The 15,989-nt window shown below is 48.6% G+C and overlaps 2 protein-coding genes across 9 annotated transcripts in view; one reads left to right on the top strand and one right to left on the bottom strand.

Moving 5' to 3' along the window:
* The window catches only part of STAG1 (STAG1 cohesin complex component), a 154,200-nt gene extending 145,556 nt beyond the window's left edge, over window positions 1-8,644 (bottom strand). The window contains exons 1-2 of one of the 5 annotated variants that reach the window (XM_086844357.1): window positions 8,556-8,643; window positions 3,834-3,912 (exon numbers count right to left, since the gene is read on the bottom strand). The gene's annotated coding sequence lies outside the window, so the exon portion shown is untranslated. Of the gene's footprint in view, window positions 1-3,833; window positions 3,913-4,814; window positions 5,762-6,298; window positions 7,035-7,385; window positions 7,558-8,555 lie in introns of those variants that run through there. The other 4 variants (XM_086844361.1, XM_086844360.1, XM_086844359.1 and 1 more) reach the window with 4 other exon arrangements.
* A 601-nt stretch (window positions 8,645-9,245) lies between these two features.
* SLC35G2 (solute carrier family 35 member G2) lies at window positions 9,246-15,925 on the top strand. Of its 4 annotated transcripts, none has more exons than XM_023945646.2 (3): window positions 9,246-9,611; window positions 13,404-13,475; window positions 14,170-15,925. In XM_023945646.2, exon 3 carries the CDS (start codon window positions 14,192-14,194, stop codon window positions 15,419-15,421), a length of 1,230 nt encoding a protein of 409 aa, XP_023801414.1. In that variant the 5' UTR covers window positions 9,246-9,611; window positions 13,404-13,475; window positions 14,170-14,191; the 3' UTR covers window positions 15,422-15,925. The 4 variants fall into 4 exon arrangements, with proteins under 4 accessions (XP_023801414.1, XP_023801415.1, XP_023801416.1 ...); XM_023945647.2 differs by having other exon boundaries at window positions 9,255-9,586; XM_023945648.2 differs by having other exon boundaries at window positions 9,255-9,534.
* Window positions 15,926-15,989: the final 64 nt, after the last annotated feature.

Below are 15,989 nucleotides of genomic sequence, written 5' to 3' on the forward strand. Positions count from 1 at the left end.
GCTATTAATAGGCAAGTGTGGTGAATGTAAGATGATATTCAGATAATTTCTAGCCTTTTACCAGCATGTTCTTCCCTTCCTTCCCCACAGCTTTTTGTCTTCCCAACCGAGGCCCCATTTCAGGGAGCTCTGACTGCAACATCAGATGCAGGAGCTGCAGGAAGGGCAGGACAGGTCCTGCACTGCCTCAAGACACTCGAGCTGCTCTTGGGTCTTCAATCAAAGAGCCTGGCATGCCACCAACACCAGCAATAGCTTGACCAGAGATTAAAAAAGACACCTCTTTCTTATACACATATATAAAACAAGCCAGTTAAGGATCTGCAGGAGCTGCAGTTTCTTGGCACAACACCACTTTCTCCAGCCCAGCTGCCCCCATCACTGATGGGAACAGCCTGTTCTGCTCACCCCTGACGCCTTGTTTAGTGCTAAGAGAGCTCATCATGAATTTATTTCTTCTGAAGAGCTGGAAGTCACTGGTTTTGTACATTCCCATGCTCTTTAATTATGTGATTGTTCCATTACAGCTTAGTTCCACAAGCTCTTCCTTGTGTCAGGCTCACATCAGCCAGTACCAGTGAACCTGCACACAGGCTCAGGATTGCAGCAGCATAAATAACTGCAGTGGCACACTCTGTGACACTTCAGTGGTGCTCCTTGTCATTTACCAGGCCTGTGGGTGAAGAGATCAGAATTAGAGAACTACAAATCAGAGCTGTCCCACATGCTGAATACTTTTTGTGACCACTGCCACACAAAATCATTATCTTTTGACATCGGCCTGAATGCAAGCACGAGTTACAAAGAGGAGCAATACGTGGCCTTCAGGACAGAGGCAGACACAATAGCTCAGCCCTGGATGTGGGTGTTACCAATGCATGACTTTAGGTCAAGGAAGTTGTTTGAGGGACAGACAACAAAGGAGCTGACTGCCAAAAATTTATGGGCGAGGAAGATGTGAAAGGTTATTCTCAGCTGTGTATTTCACAATAAAACTCCATCAGTGACATACCCTGCCAAATAGTACAGAATTTACTGCAGAAAAAACTGGTGGGTACCTCCTGCCATTGCACAGGGGCTCCAAGTCCTGCATGAATGCTATGGATGATGTTGATGATTGGCACACTCTTGCAAAAGGCCTGGCAATCCTCAACGGTAGAGATCGCCAGGAAAACATTCTTAGTTTAAAGTTTAGAAAATGATACATATTCAAGTCTTAGAAGTTTTGTAAAAATACATTTGCCTTGGGGAAACAAAATGTTCAAGAAGTAATGGCAGCTGCAAGTGATAATTCCTCCCTCCACCTTTCAAATGTGACGCTTTGCTTCTCTTGATTCTTATCCCTCAGCCTTATCTCTTAGCCCTTGTCTTTCCTTCTGAACTTTCCACCAGGACACCAACAGCTCTGATCCAACAACCAGCAATGAGAAATCATTAAAGTAAGGCATACCAATGGAAAAGGCTTGTCCTCCCTGCTCTAATGGCTCTGGCATTCACATTTACCTCTAAGACAAGAAATTCCCAATTCATTACCCAGTCAGGCAAAAGGATTTACATAAGCCCCCACACCAGTGCTTTCTGTCCTTGATGCTGGTGCTCAGTATGAACTTGAGTGTGTAAAAACTTTCCTTTGCAAAGCAAAGCAAAACAAGCAGCTTCTCTGGTTTATTTTGGGAAGAAAACTAAGTGTAACAATTCCATATCGCAACACACCTCTCCACGTTCTGAGCATGTCCAGTATCTTGTACAACAGCACAGTAATTAGCATTCAAAACTTCCTAGACCATTTTGAAACAGGAATTAAATTTTAGCTCCATTTTATTGCTATGTCAGAGAAAACTGCTGCAAATGGAGCTTACAAAAACTAAAGATATTTTAAAAAAATCCAAAAACCACTCCTCTGAATAGGGAAGCAAAAGAGATGCATAAACCCACAGAAATCATGTAATTTCTTCTGATCGGTTACAGTGACCCTTCTCAGAGGGATGGGAAAGGACACTTATAGGTGAATTCTATTTGATTTATGTAAATACAAGCAGAACAATCAGCTAATGCTAAAATAGAAAAAGAACTAAAGAGCTTAATGGAAATGCTAAGATCGTGGAACTGAAAGGAGGTAAAGAATAAACAAGCCAGGATCTGAGACCCAAAGGGCAGAGTACCCAAAACTGTGGCCAAGTCTGGGGAAGAGCTTCCCTCCTTATCACTGGAGCTCTCCTTCTCCACCCTCACTGCCATTGCCAGAGCACTTTGTACAGCAGGGCACAAGGGTTACAGATGGCTGAGCACAGTCTGGAAGCAGCCAAAGGCAGCTCTGTGTGCAAGGATGATCTGTGCAGTGGTGATTTGCACTCCCTGTGCTACATTATTTGTTTTACAGTATCACTGCAACCATTTGTTTGGGTTTCTTTAAGCCCAGAAGCCAACGGGAACAGGTCGAGAGGATATATGTGCATATATCCTTCTTTCTATCCTTTTCTCCACTATCAATAATTATCAGTACATGGACCAATATCCACTGAACTCAGGAAAACAGAGAACCTGAAATATATAAGTACCTCTCCATTGTTAAAAATATTAATTTCTTAGAAGAGAGATGTTTAATTCCTCTCCCACAAGCAATGTCCTGTTAAAGCAACTATCAGACACCAAAGAAGTCACATAAGTGAACTGGAAAAAAACAGCCTTCAAAATAAAATTCTACTGCTTGAAGCAGTGCTTACTCTTGAACACAATTTATAGTTATGTTTACACTCTCACCTAACACTGATGTTACAGCCTAGTGAGCCTAATTTAGTAGAAACCATTCCAGAAAATAGATCTGAAGGCAACTAAATAAACTACAGCATTTAGACAGGGAAATCAACCTTCTTTTGGTATAGGAAAGTCAAGTTCCACAAATCTACAGGATTTCTCACAAGGCCCTCCCTTACATCAGTGGACTGTACTTGACAAAGCCTGCTTTAATTTCCAAGAGACATTTAACAAGATTCTTCAGAAAAGGCCCTTAAAGAAATTTAGCTGCCAGGGCAACAACAGGCCTTGCATGGACAGGTTACCTGGGGAAGGGACAGGAGACAAAGAGCAAACTCCCAGGGGAGTCCCACAGGAGAAGGTGTCACTGAGGACGTGGACAAGATGATCTGTAAGGTCCCTTCCAACCCAAACAGACCCAGGATACTGGGAATGTGAGCTGGAGGCCAGACTGGGACACTTCCATCCAGAAAAGAATGCCAACAATGTGCTGATGGCACCAGGCCACTCTGGCAGGGCAGGACCAGCCCGGAGGAAGGGAAGAACAAACACAGGCTGCAGGCAGCAGAGCTGCCAGGGGGCACTCAGTGAAGTCAGAGTTACCCACAGAATCCCAACCCTACACCAAGCAATGGGCTCCATGCTGAACACCCACACCCAGCACAGGCACACACAGCTGAGCCAATCTGGACCTTGCACCTGAAGGATCCCCATCTCCAGGACCATTTTTCAGCAAAAATATTCCTGCCACTGACCTTGTATCACCTCTTTCAACTCCTGACTCTGGCAGCCTGAGTCCATTCACTCATTCATTCACCTCCCTCCCAAGCAGAGGAGTTTGCCAGGTAGGGAATTGAGCTCCAGGGAAGGTCAAGTGAGCAGCAGCACAAAGGGAAGGGAGATCTGTACAGCTGTGGAGACACAGATTCCTCTCAGCTGAGGCAGGCTGGCAGAGCAGCTCAACCATCTTGTGCAATTCCACTGGCAGCAACCAGCTCATGTGCTCTTAATGAACAGATGTAGAAATTAACAATGCAAAACTGGCACAATGAGTATGCATTTAAGGTGGAATTCATTACCCATTTGCAACTGAAGTTTCATTTTCCACTTATAAACACAAACATGTTGGTATCTTCCAGGTCCTTGGGGATTCTAAGCCTAAAAGGAAAGAGAGAAACCCTCATGTGGGGGAGAGCAAACAGACACTCAGCTTGTTACTTGATTTTGGTTTCAAAAACACCTCCACATGGTATGCTTTAGTATGTAAAAATGTATCCAAGATTGTTTGGATTTTTTTTTATTTTATTGTAAAAAACCAGTTGACATTTAGAAATATTTCTGACACACAGCATAATCCCTAAGTAACTCTACAAATAAATATCTTTTTCCTGTGAGCTGAACAATCTGTCAATGCTGTTTTCAGTCACCTAACCTGCCAATATAATACAAGTCTGCCATTTGTAGAGTTACAGAATATAAACTCACTAGTTTTATTTATAGAATAAATAACATATCTGCTGCTGAAACCTTGCACAGCAAGAAACACAGTTGGCTGGGTGTTCCCTCATGCTGCTTTCTAGTAAAACATGACTTTTGAGAACCACCTGAAACAACCTGCCCTTCAGCTGAAGGGGGACAGGCTTAAGAATTCCACCTCCTGCTCCTAATTCTGAAATAAATGATTAATAACTGTGTGACTGCAGCTCACAATACACTCCCACATCAAGCCTTCACGTCTAATAATGCTGACAGCTGTGACTGAGAGCCTGTCCCACCACACCAGGCGCAACCTTTTTGTGTCTTTTAAGCCCAAATTCCCCTCTGGACAGGATGAGCAGCTGGTCAGAGACCAGGTGCTGGTAGTTTTGGGCAGCCACTGCTCCCAGCTCTGGGCACAGAGAGCAGTGCCCACCAAAGTCAGAGGCCTGAAGGCATGAAAAGCCTCGTATCTGCACTACTTGTACTTCATTTGGAATTACCTGAATTTTTATATAGGCATTTTCTCCCCAGATATTCCAAAATTAGGCAGAGTTACTCAATTTACCAAGTTCATGTCATACCTACAGTTCAGAACAGGACACAGGTGACGCTGTTTGGGCCCTGATGGATCTCTTGTCCAAGGCATCCTATCTCAAGCACACTGTTATTATTAAAAAGCATTTTCCAAATTATAAAATGCCTGCAGGGATGCAAACAAGGAAATGTGGCAAAGCTGGTAAAGCCAGGAGCACATTTCCTTCAAACCTGAGTTCCTGGGTATTCTCTCACAGTGACACATGAGCTGCCAAATGCTGCAACCATTGCCTACAGACAGACTTCCAAGAGGACATGTCAGAAATTAAATTAGCAAGTCACTACAAAATCACAGCTGAAATTCCCTCTGCAGTTCCTTCCCTTCACCTCTTTCAGCAAGGTGAAGTCTGCCTTTAAAAAAAATCAGTGTGCCTTCACAAAACAACACTTATTTTTGAAATAAGTGTTTTCTGACTGAAAAATCGCAAGAGGTCATGGTAACACTCTCCAAACCACATATTTTCTAAGGGAACAAAGAAATAGGTTTCTGTGTTCTGCTCACATACTGAAATCCCAAACCAACAAAACTGCGTCAGCATGGAAAAGCAAAATACTTCATATCCCTGGATAGAAACAACAGTATAATTATTTGCTCGTGAACTCAAACTTTGTAGGATTTCCCTTTCTTCTCCAAGAACAAAAACCAACTCTCCTCCTTTCTGGTTTTAGCCAAATGAGCAGACAGAGAGGCACTGCAAGCGAGAGATGACAACCTGCAATTGGAGTTTCACAGCTCCACTGATAAATGAGAATGACTACAAGTAAATCCCCAAAACTTTAAAGAAAGCAGGAAGTATTTTGCAGACATGGGCTGGCATTTTAAGTCCTGAAGTCAATACAGCAGATTTAGATAAGGCACTTCCTTATCTTGGCACCAGATTCAGCATCACCTTCTGGGTTTGACTCCAAGCACCAGAAGCCAGAGCCTCATCCCAAAACTCCAAGGTGCAGCATGGGGAGATCCCAGAGAGGCTGATCACCCATTCAGCAGTGTTGCATGTGAATTCTGGCTTTGACATTCCTGCACAACTTCAGTGGAGTTTGCCCCTTTCAATGTCTTGTGGTAACTACAGATCTGATACTCTGGAGTTCTCAGCAGGGTAGGAGAGGCTTTTGTGCATGTTACCAGAAAACAAACCACAATATTACTGTAAAGGCATGTTCTCATCCCAGTGTAGGGACTCTTCTTAGAAAGTCATCTCAATTCAGCATTTCTCTTGCAGCATCCTTACACTTCTATGGGCTCACTTGCCTACTAAAATGTTATTTAAATTACCGGTACGCCAACTTGTATCAGAGCATTTCTTTACAACCAAGGAAAAGAAATGAGAGATTCCACAGTCACCAACACAAACTCAAGGTACATTTTGTTCTTTCAAATGAAAAATATTCACTTGTTGAGTTTTGGACTACCCCAAGGAACAAACATTGTCAATGCATCCAAATATGAGCTATAATATTGTTTACAAACCTTCTCAACTCTCAAAAGGTGCACTGCAGCTGCAGAAGAAGTCACATACAAATCTGCACAACATGAAGGACAGGCTATGGACAGGGACAGGAGCTGACAAGCTCAGAGACCCCAGTCACACAGCTCCAGTGGCAGGGTTTCAGTTGCCCTCACAACTTTGAACCACAGCATACTGGGTGGGGACATTTGCCCAGAAATGCTGTCCCTCAGTGAACTAGTAACTCCAGCACTTTGTAAAACGTTAGGAAGCACCAGAGGCCGTGGACTGCAGGGGCTGTAGACGGATGAAGTGCTCTGAACCTCCAGAACTGGCACTAACTGTTCATCCAGCTTCAGAAAGGCTTCATTCCCACTACCCACTCTCACTGATGTAAATCCATGTGCCCATCAGTGGCAGCAACATAGAATTTCAACTGCACACTCTCTATTGAGCAGCCAGTAAAAACTGCATCCTCTCAGATTAATCACAATCCTGAAGTCAGCCCCTCTGCTCCTGCTCACAAGGAAATCCTGCTGCATCACGGGTTAACGTGTCATTTCAAAATCCTCTGCACCCCTACGTGCATTTTCTCAGACTTTCCAACAAAAAGTCATCACAGTTGAGTCAGAAAGAAAAAAAACCAAAGAAAGAATAAACTGTTTTCTAATAACTGGTTTCTAATTCTCTAATAGGAAGAACTTCTTCACATGGTAAAAACACCTTCTGACAGACAACCTGCACAGTGTCTTGTGGCCCAGTGATTTCTTCACAGGTGGATGGGTTATACTGTAAAAACACTCATCAAATAACCTTGCTATAACACTAGGCAAGACCAAGCTGCTTTGGATCCAGAGAATCTGCACTGATCCTTTGCTCACACCACTCCTTTTTGACTAGTATAATAACATGGGAAAGTTAATGAACCCAGACATTTAATGTCATCCATCTCACCAAACATATGACACAGTTTAAGAACAGTTACATTGGTGGTGTGACTTGAAGAAGGCTTTTCATTCCTCAACAACCTCAACAATAGATGTTATCATTAGATTAACTCTGGGCAGCTACAAAATTGTGTGAAATGCAACTGAAATAATCAATACTTACAAAGCAGCTCAATTCAGTTTAATTAAACTCACACTGTCTTCCCAGAAACTAAGTTTTTTGACACTGGTATTGGCAGTCATGTCCCTTTAAGCTGCTCCATGGATACTACAACTATTTTCTTTCTCCCAAGTCACGCTTCCTCCCAGCCACGGCTCACACTCCCTGTTCCACCCTAGGAACACAGGGAGAGCTGAGTGCGGCTGTCCACCACTTCCCGGGATGGGCCAGGTACCCAGTGACCAGCACCCATCACCGAAGCCTTCCACTACTCCATGCACAGCCTTTGCTGTGTTTGAGCCCAACAGCGCAGGACCCCAACCTCGTTTTGTGCTTCTCCTCCACTCCCAGCACCGGCCAGAGGGCACTGCCTGCACTTGGCCGCTCCTGGAGCCACGGATCCCTGGATCCCGGCTCCGGTCCCGCCACCCCCGGGGCTCAGCGCGCTGCTTCTCCCGTTTAAAGCCCGGGGCAGCCCCACGGCGGCGTGACACGGTCCCGTCCCCCGGGCCAGCCAAGGGCCGGCCGCTCGCCCCGGGGCCACGGCACTGGAAACTCGGGGATGAGCAACAAGAGCGGCGGGCGGGGGTCCCCGACCCCGGGGCTGCACCCCGGCCTGGCCCCCCTGGATTCCGGCCAGGCGCTCGGGCGCTCCCGTGGGCCGGGCCGGGCCAAAGGCGGGTCGGGCCGCCCACCGGCTCCCGGAACTTTCCCTCCTCCGCCGCCGCCCGGGGCCGGCCGGGGGCCGCCGCCACCGAGCCCCGCGCGGCGGAAGCGCCACCCCCGCTCCGCCCGAGCATCCCCCATCGCCCCCACGGGCCCGCCGCGGCCGCCGCCACCCGGAGCGGGGCGCAGGCCTGGCGGCGGGGGAGGCCGGCCCGGCTCGGCCCCGCGCCCCCGGCAAAGCCCCGGCGGGGACAATGAGATGGCGGCGAAGAGCGCCGCGCCCGGGGGACCCGTTGCTCCGGCAGGAGCCGCCCCGCCCCGCGCCGCCTCCTCTTCCCTCCCCTCCCCTTCTCCTCTCTCCTCGCACGGGCAGCGCCCGCTCCCGGCCCGGCCGCCGCGGAGACCGAGCGAGCGAGCGAGCGGCCCCGGCCCCGCTGCCCCCGCCCCTCGCGCCTCCATCTTGGATCGGCGCCTCCCGCGCGCTCCCTCCCCGCGCGCCGCGCTCACCTCGGGCCGCGCCGCGGCGGCGCCCCGGGAGCGCCCCGGGAGCGCTGCGGGAGCGGCGGCGGCGCGCGGGGTCCGGCGGGCGCGGGCCGGGGCCGGGGCGGCGGCGCTGGCGGGGCCCGCGCGGGGCTCAGCGGGGCCGCGATCCTAAACCGCCACCTGGCGGCATTTCCGACCCGCCACGGCGCAGCCGCCCCGCGCGCCGGGCGCGCAGCGCCCCCTGCCGCCCGCGCCGCCGCAGCGCGCGCCCGGCCCCGCGCCGCGCGGAGAGGAAGGGGCGGGAACGAGGGCAAGCGGCCCCGCCCCGGCGCGCGCGGCACGCGGGAAAACGTCTTTCGCGCGGAAACGGCCGCGCGTGCGCCCCGTCCCCACGAACACCGCCGGGGGGGAGGGGGGGGAGAGACTGTCGCGACAGAGCCGGCAGGGACGCCGGCAACGGCGGAGGGGGCGTCTGTCACGACAGAGCGGGGTCGGGCCACGGTCCCGGGCCCCGTGAAACGGCGGGGACAGGGACACGGGCGAGGGAAGGGAGTCGTGGCTGTCGCGACAGAGTAGGGGCGAGAACCCGGCGTGGGCCGGAGCGCTTTCCCAGCCCGCGGCGGTGCCTCGGCGGGTGGGCCCCGCGGCGCCACGGCGGTGGCAGTGATGTGTCTGCGGCCGAGCGGGGCCGGCACTCTCCGCCATGGCGGGGGCGGGCGCGGAGGGCGCGGCACGGCGAGGAGCGAGCCCGGGCAGCCACCGCCCTGCGCCAGCTCCTGCCCGGAGGGGCTTTCCTGGAGCCGCTGCCGGGGTTCCCATGGAGACGCCCCGCGTCCTCTGACGAGTGCCCTCTTATCAGCGACTGTTGCCATCGCGGTTGGTGCCGCCCTCCTCGCCGCGCTCCCGGGCTCGGTTGCTTTGCAGGCGACTGTCCCCTCCTGCACACCCCGCGAGCACCGCTGCCTGCCGGGGGTTGCACATTGTTGGGAGAGGATCCGGAGCAGTGAGTGAGGTTTTTCTAATCTCGACCTGTCATCTGCTGTCGTGGACCGAAGGTGCCGTCTCGTGCTTCGCCCCATTGTAATGTACCTCTTAAAGCCTTTCTTACATCTAACTAAGCTGTTTTCCTGGTTTCCTCTGCTGTAGGGGACTACGTTTCAGTGTTAATGTATTCTCTGTTCTTTCCCCCGTGCCTGGAATTGCTATGTGAATGCTATGGGTTTGTTCAGATAAGGGTTTTTGGAATGGGAAGTTTGCAGGCAAAGTGGCTCTTCTCCCAAAATCACTCAATGCAAGTGTTGCTGCTGCAGAGGTAGGAGCTGCAGCAGGCAACAGGCATGAATGGAGAAATTAGAAAATAGTATTTTTTCATGGAAACGGCTGCAAATGGAGCCGGTATTCAGCAAGAGAATAGAGAAAGCAAAGGAAATTAAAGGTATGTCCCATCAAAGGAGGTTGCTTCAGTGAGCTACCACAAACAGAGGTCGTTTTTTGGTTAGCAAAATATTATGAGGAATGTACTGACAACTCTTGGGACTTTAGCGTAGGGTTTGTATTTTTATTCAGTGAAGGTTGTGCTGGCTTGTCCTTCAGGCAGTGCTGCTGGATGTGACTCAATTAATTTGAAGACACAGGATAATGGTTTGTTGGTTTGAGTATAATATTTGCTCTTGTGCTAAAAACTCCTTTCATGTAATTGGTCCTTCATTTTCTTAAATACCTTTTGTTATTCATTAAATTTTAATAAAGACTCGAGTTTCTTGGAATGTATTTTTAATCAAATTGATTTATGTCAATCTGGCTAAAATGATAAAGGTACTTGTACACCACATGAGTGTAGATCCCTCAGCATGTGCAGTTGTCTGAATTATGAGGCGCTTAAGAATTTCCAGGTGGCTCAATGGTGCTGAAACATGACTTTAGGAGATTTTCCTGCACCTGATAAGGAATCAAAAGAAAATCCCTTATGCTGAGAAGTCAGTGCACACGTGCGCTTAGTGAAGGTGGCACCAGTTCAGTCAGTTCCGTGGGTTTCCAGGGGTGGGTGGGTCTTTCCTTTGTGTGATATTCAGGGAGAATTGTCAGTCTGTAGTTATCCTGTAGAGACTGCTCACAGCGCTCTGGTAATTTCAGCCTGCTCTGGTGAGGATTGGGAGATTTTCCACAGAAGGAGCAAAGGAGCATTCCTGTGGGGCCTGTCTTTCAGAGTGCAGGGGTAGCTGACTCATTCCCAACTCCGTATCCATAGCTGGAATTGCCATGTCTGCGAGTCTTTCATAATAACACTTCAGTAACCTGACTGATTTTAATCAATCTGGTAGAAAATGAGAGTATTTTTTTGTGAGTTTATTCAAGATTTGTGGTTAGAATTACGAGACCTGGAAGCCTTTACTCCTTCAGGTACAGAAGGAGAGTTCAGGCTGGGAGTATCTAACCCCAGCAGTCAGGGGACAGATAATCACCTATTTCCACCTGACCAACCAGCACTTGCAGTGCTGGGGGAAGGAGGGCAGTATTCGGGGATGTTTTTCTTTTAAAATAAATCATGGTTTGCATTCTATCAATGATCTGTGCCAGTTATTTGATTTACAGTGATTATTTGTTCCCCCAAGGGAAAACAGGCTTCACACTTTGAAGTCAGTGATTTCAATGAGCTGGTAATTTAAATGGGTGTCCCGGTCAGAATTGGGAATGGTTTTTTTGTTATGTAACTTGAGAATTTTGCACATAGTGCTTCATCTCAGCCTTGTATTAAACTTGATTCACAATCAACTTGTGAGTTTAATAGAAAATGCAGATAAGCCACATTAAGTTTCCAGATATGAACGAAAACTAAAAATCTCATGTCATCTCCACAAAAGGCATGGGCAGAAAGAGAAGTAGCAAGTTTTCTGTATAGGCTGTGCTGATTTCTGTCTATTTTAAATTTGTGTCAGGGACACACATAATGGATCTGGGATATGCCCTAATCCCAGTCTCTATGGAAAATGCCACAGGTTAAGAAAAGCAAGGTCACCAAAAACTACAAACAAACGTACTGTTGGCATCACATTTGTCATACACTCAGTATTTAGTTGGAAAAATGAAATTCTGGGCTAAGCATTCCTGTTATTTATGTTCTTTATTACTTCCCATCTCTTGCCTTTCACACGTGTTTGCCCTTCCACTTTCCAGATTGCCAACTGTTCTGGTTCCCAGCTGAGCAGTCCTGAGGGAGCAGCTCTGTGCAGAACAGCCATTTTGAGCGACACGCTCACCATCTATTGTTTTCCTCCAGAGAGATCCCTGAACACATTGCACGGGTCCCGTGCTACATTCGCAACCGTTGTGTTGAATTTGGAACTATATGTTGAAAGAAAATGTAATCTAAAGCCAGGAAGCAAGAAGGTTACCGTTGTATGCTCATGCTAACAAATGAGCTATTTTGGTTCTGTTTTCAGGAACAGTTGCAGCATTTACCCAGCTGTTTCTTAATGAAATGAATGAGTTTACCCAGTGGTCTACCGTCAATCTAATAATAGTTCCTGTTGTCCACTCTTGTCTTCTTTTCCTCCCACTTATTTTATTCACGATCCAGTATGTTGTGCCTTAAAGCAAGAAAGTCTTAATTTTTTTAAGGCTGCAAGGCAAAACTGCACAATGAAAATGCTAGGTGAGAAAAGCTGTGAAGGTATAAATCACTGCCTTCCTAGGCTCCCTCAGTGCGGTTTACATTTGCATGTTAAAAGATTGGGAAATGAACAATTTAACTGAAGGAAAAGTGAAGGTAGCAGGTGAGCCTGGGGCAGATTTCTGGCAGGTGTTGGTAAATGTTGATGTGTTGTTTGAAGTGCCCGCTAGCACAGCTGATTCCCAGCTCTGTTTACTCTCCCTGGCGTTCATCTGCTCGCTCTCGGGTTCCTTGCCCAGCAAGCTGCCCACGGGCACCCTGGAATAGTCTTTACCGTGCTGGGTGTGCTCTGACCCTGGCTCTGCAGCAGAAAAACGTGAACAGCAGTGCTGGGCAAGGCTTCCTGAGAGACGAGGGGGACTCGAGAGGCTGGGTCCTCAGCCCCTGGTACTCGTGCAGGTCCAAGCCGGGGCTGCTGCTTCCTCCAGAGCTGGGACTGGTGCCCGCCCGTGCCCCGCTCCCGTTCATCCCTAGCAGGAGAGCAGGGACTCGGCTACAGCTCAGCTGGGATCTAACAGGGGGTTAATGAACACTCAGCCTGTGAGGAAAAAGGCAGATTGTCCAATTCTCATGTAAATTAATTTGCCAGAGACACAGGCGATTCTTGGCTGTCACAGATGACAAGCACAGAGAATGCCAAGGCTGAACCTGGTATTTTCAGTGTTTCTGTGAGGAACTATTGCCCGCACTTTCCCATTGCCTTTAGACCTGCGTTGACCCTGACAATCTGCTGTCCACTGGCCAGCAGCTGTGCTCTTGCACTTCCAGGACCCCCAGGAATGCTGCGGCCCTCCCTGGGGACAGGGACTGTCTGTACCCATCCTGCGGTGTCACCGCAGAGCCCAAGCTGCTGCTGCTGGCAGAGCTCGGCTCGGGGGGGAGCTCCGGGCAGGGAGGGTGGGTCCTGCTGGGCTCCCTCTCCTCTGCAGCCCCTGGGGCAGCACAGCAGGCGTGGGAGGGTGCATCGGCTTCTTGTCGAGCTGTAGGACCCGTAGCTCACAAGCCACCACTTGTTCTTTGGATCGGTTCCCTCAGTTACTCTAGGAGATGGCTGAGGAGTGGTTTTGACAGGATGCCACGGATTACTTTCTCTCCATCTAAAGTGGTTTGGGGTTTGAGCCTCCCTTGGGTTTTATTTTCTGTGCCGAGATGGTTGTAACCTTCCCTGCTGGTACCTGAGAGCAACTGTTGTTTCTGTCTAGAGCCCATTGAAGATGTAGATGATGAAGAGGTGTTTTCCCCCTCTGCCTTGGGATCGAATGCCTCTGTCACAGGTATGGTCTACACAGGTTTTATCTGCTGGGGTGAAGAGAAGGCAAGGAAGGTTTCATTGCTTCTGCTTGGAAAGCTCTGCACAGATGGTATGAAAAGTCATTTCAGTGACATTCCCCTGACTTAATTGAACAACTGCCCCACCCCACATCACAGGCACTGTTTGTGTAGTGAGAAATGGGCCTTCACGAGGAGACAGAAGGGTTTAACACTGTCCCGGTTGTGTTCAAAGATGTGTTGATATCCATATGCAAACTGCTGACTTGCCCCTCTTTCCCTGTGTTACCCTCTTGTCATCTCCTCCAGCCAAATTTCTCGTGTAATCTTGTAACACTGGTAAGCTATTAATAGTAATGCGTAATTACAGGGTAAAAAGCTTAGCAAGAGAGCTTTCTTATTAAAATATACTAGAATTCATTATGTATACCATACATAATGACAAAATATGTTATTTTCAAAAATCAGTGACTGAAGTGAAGTGCCATGGTTGACTTTTAAGGAGATCCAAATGGCCCCCAAAGCCATCAAAGGTATTTAGCAGTTACTCAATGGAAAATTAAAGCAAAACCAGGAAGAGGCTACTAGTACTTGGAACTGGTTGATTTAAAACAGCTTGTAAACACTAAAAGCACTTACATTCGAATTAATCTCTCACTATTCATTAAATAACAGTGTATCTCCATTTTTTTTCTTAAGACCAGGGCATTTCTCTAAGGAAATGGATACATCTTCTGAAAAATACCCAGTCAAAAAGCGAGTGAAAATTCATCCCAGCACAGTAACAGTGAAATACACCTCTCATTACCCCCAGCCAGGAGAAGATGGATACGAGGATGTTAATGAAGATACTGGAGTATTTATGGAGGATAATCCTACGAGAGGACTACTGAATGATGGGAAAAAGAGAGAAAAGACTTTTTTTGGTGCAACAGACATCAAGCCAGCACAACTGCCAAAACGTGATGAGGGTGGACAATCCCAGCACTTCCCTGAAGGAAATGTACTGCAGTCCAGGAAAACATGGACAGTGCTTTTTGGGTCTGCCGTGGCTCATGGATGTGTGGCTCTGATCACAAGGTTAATTTCTGACCGTTCCAAAGTGCCATCTCTGGAGCTGATTTTCATCCGCTCGGTCCTGCAGCTGCTGTCTCTCACTGCTGTGTGCTACCACCACGAGCCTCCCTTTGGCCCCAAAGGCTACAGGCTCCGGCTCTTCCTCTATGGGGTCTGCAATGTCATCTCCATCACCTGTGCCTACACCTCCTTCTCCATAGTGCCCCCCAGCAATGGGACCATCATGTGGAGGGCCACCACCACAGTGTTCAGTGCCATTCTGGCTTTTTTACTCATAGATGAAGGAATGGCTTATATAGACATAGTCACTGTTGTTGGCAGTGTGTTCGGTGTTTGTCTCGTCATGATCCCCAACATTGTTAAGGAGGAGAACTCTTTGCTGAGCACCTGGAAGGAAGCTTTTGGCTACACCATGACCGTCATGGCTGGTCTGACCACTGCCCTCTCCATGATAGTCTACAGGTCCATCAAAGACAACATCAGCATGTGGACAGCGCTGTTCACTTTCAGCTGGACGGGAACAGTGTGGGGAGCATCCACCATGTTCCTGCTCCAAGAGCCAATCGTCCCACTAGACGGGGAAACCTGGAGCTATCTCCTTACCATCTGCCTGTGCTCCACTGCAGCCTTCCTGGGGGTCTACTATGCCCTGGGCAAGTTCCACCCTGCTCTGGTGAGCACTGTGCAGCACCTGGAGATTGTCATCGCCATGGTCCTGCAGCTCCTTGTGCTGCACAGCTTCCCAGGCACATGTGATCTGGTCGGGGCAGTGCTTATTTTGGTGAGTGTTTTTTTCCTTGCTTGTTATAAGCTTTCCTGGAAGGAGTTAAGAAGGCAAGATTATCAGGAGATTGTGGATTTGTCCATTAAATGAATGTTGGTTTTCAATGTCTGATTCTGGTTGTGACCATGTGGAAATGACTTCTTTCAATTCCTGTGTCTGAATGTAGTGGCCAGGCCCTCTCTCTACCATTTCACTTCTCAGCTGATGTAACAATGTTGGTATTTCCAGGCTCCCATGCTAGGTGGATTTGTTCTGCTGCACACAACCATTTTGTCATGCCCAGAGGAGTACCTCACAGGGTGCACAGCCAGCACAGGCTGGCCCACTGAAATGTGGGCCAAGCTCTTCTTGACCTTCTCTGGATAAAGCAATAGAGAGGGACTCCAAAGTGACTCTCATTCATGTGTGCTGTGGTAGTAGGAAGATGAGCAGCAAAACCATTACAACAGTCAACCCAAATTGTCATTTCCTCTGTAATGCTTCTTAAGCTTTGGCTGTCATATTCTAAATGGAGCAATGCTGAATTTCTGTGGCTAAAACTTGCATTTCCTGTGCGTATAAAGTCAGTAAAGCTTTTTGTGCTTTGTGGCTAAATTTCTGCCTGAAACAATGCACGAAGCCCAGATGTCCTGTGGGGGAAAGTAAGCCCCAAAAGCTG

Source organism: Cyanistes caeruleus, chromosome 10 (assembly GCF_971803275.1).
Source record: "Cyanistes caeruleus chromosome 10, bCyaCae1.hap1.1, whole genome shotgun sequence".
Lineage (NCBI taxonomy): Eukaryota > Metazoa > Chordata > Aves > Passeriformes > Paridae > Cyanistes > Cyanistes caeruleus.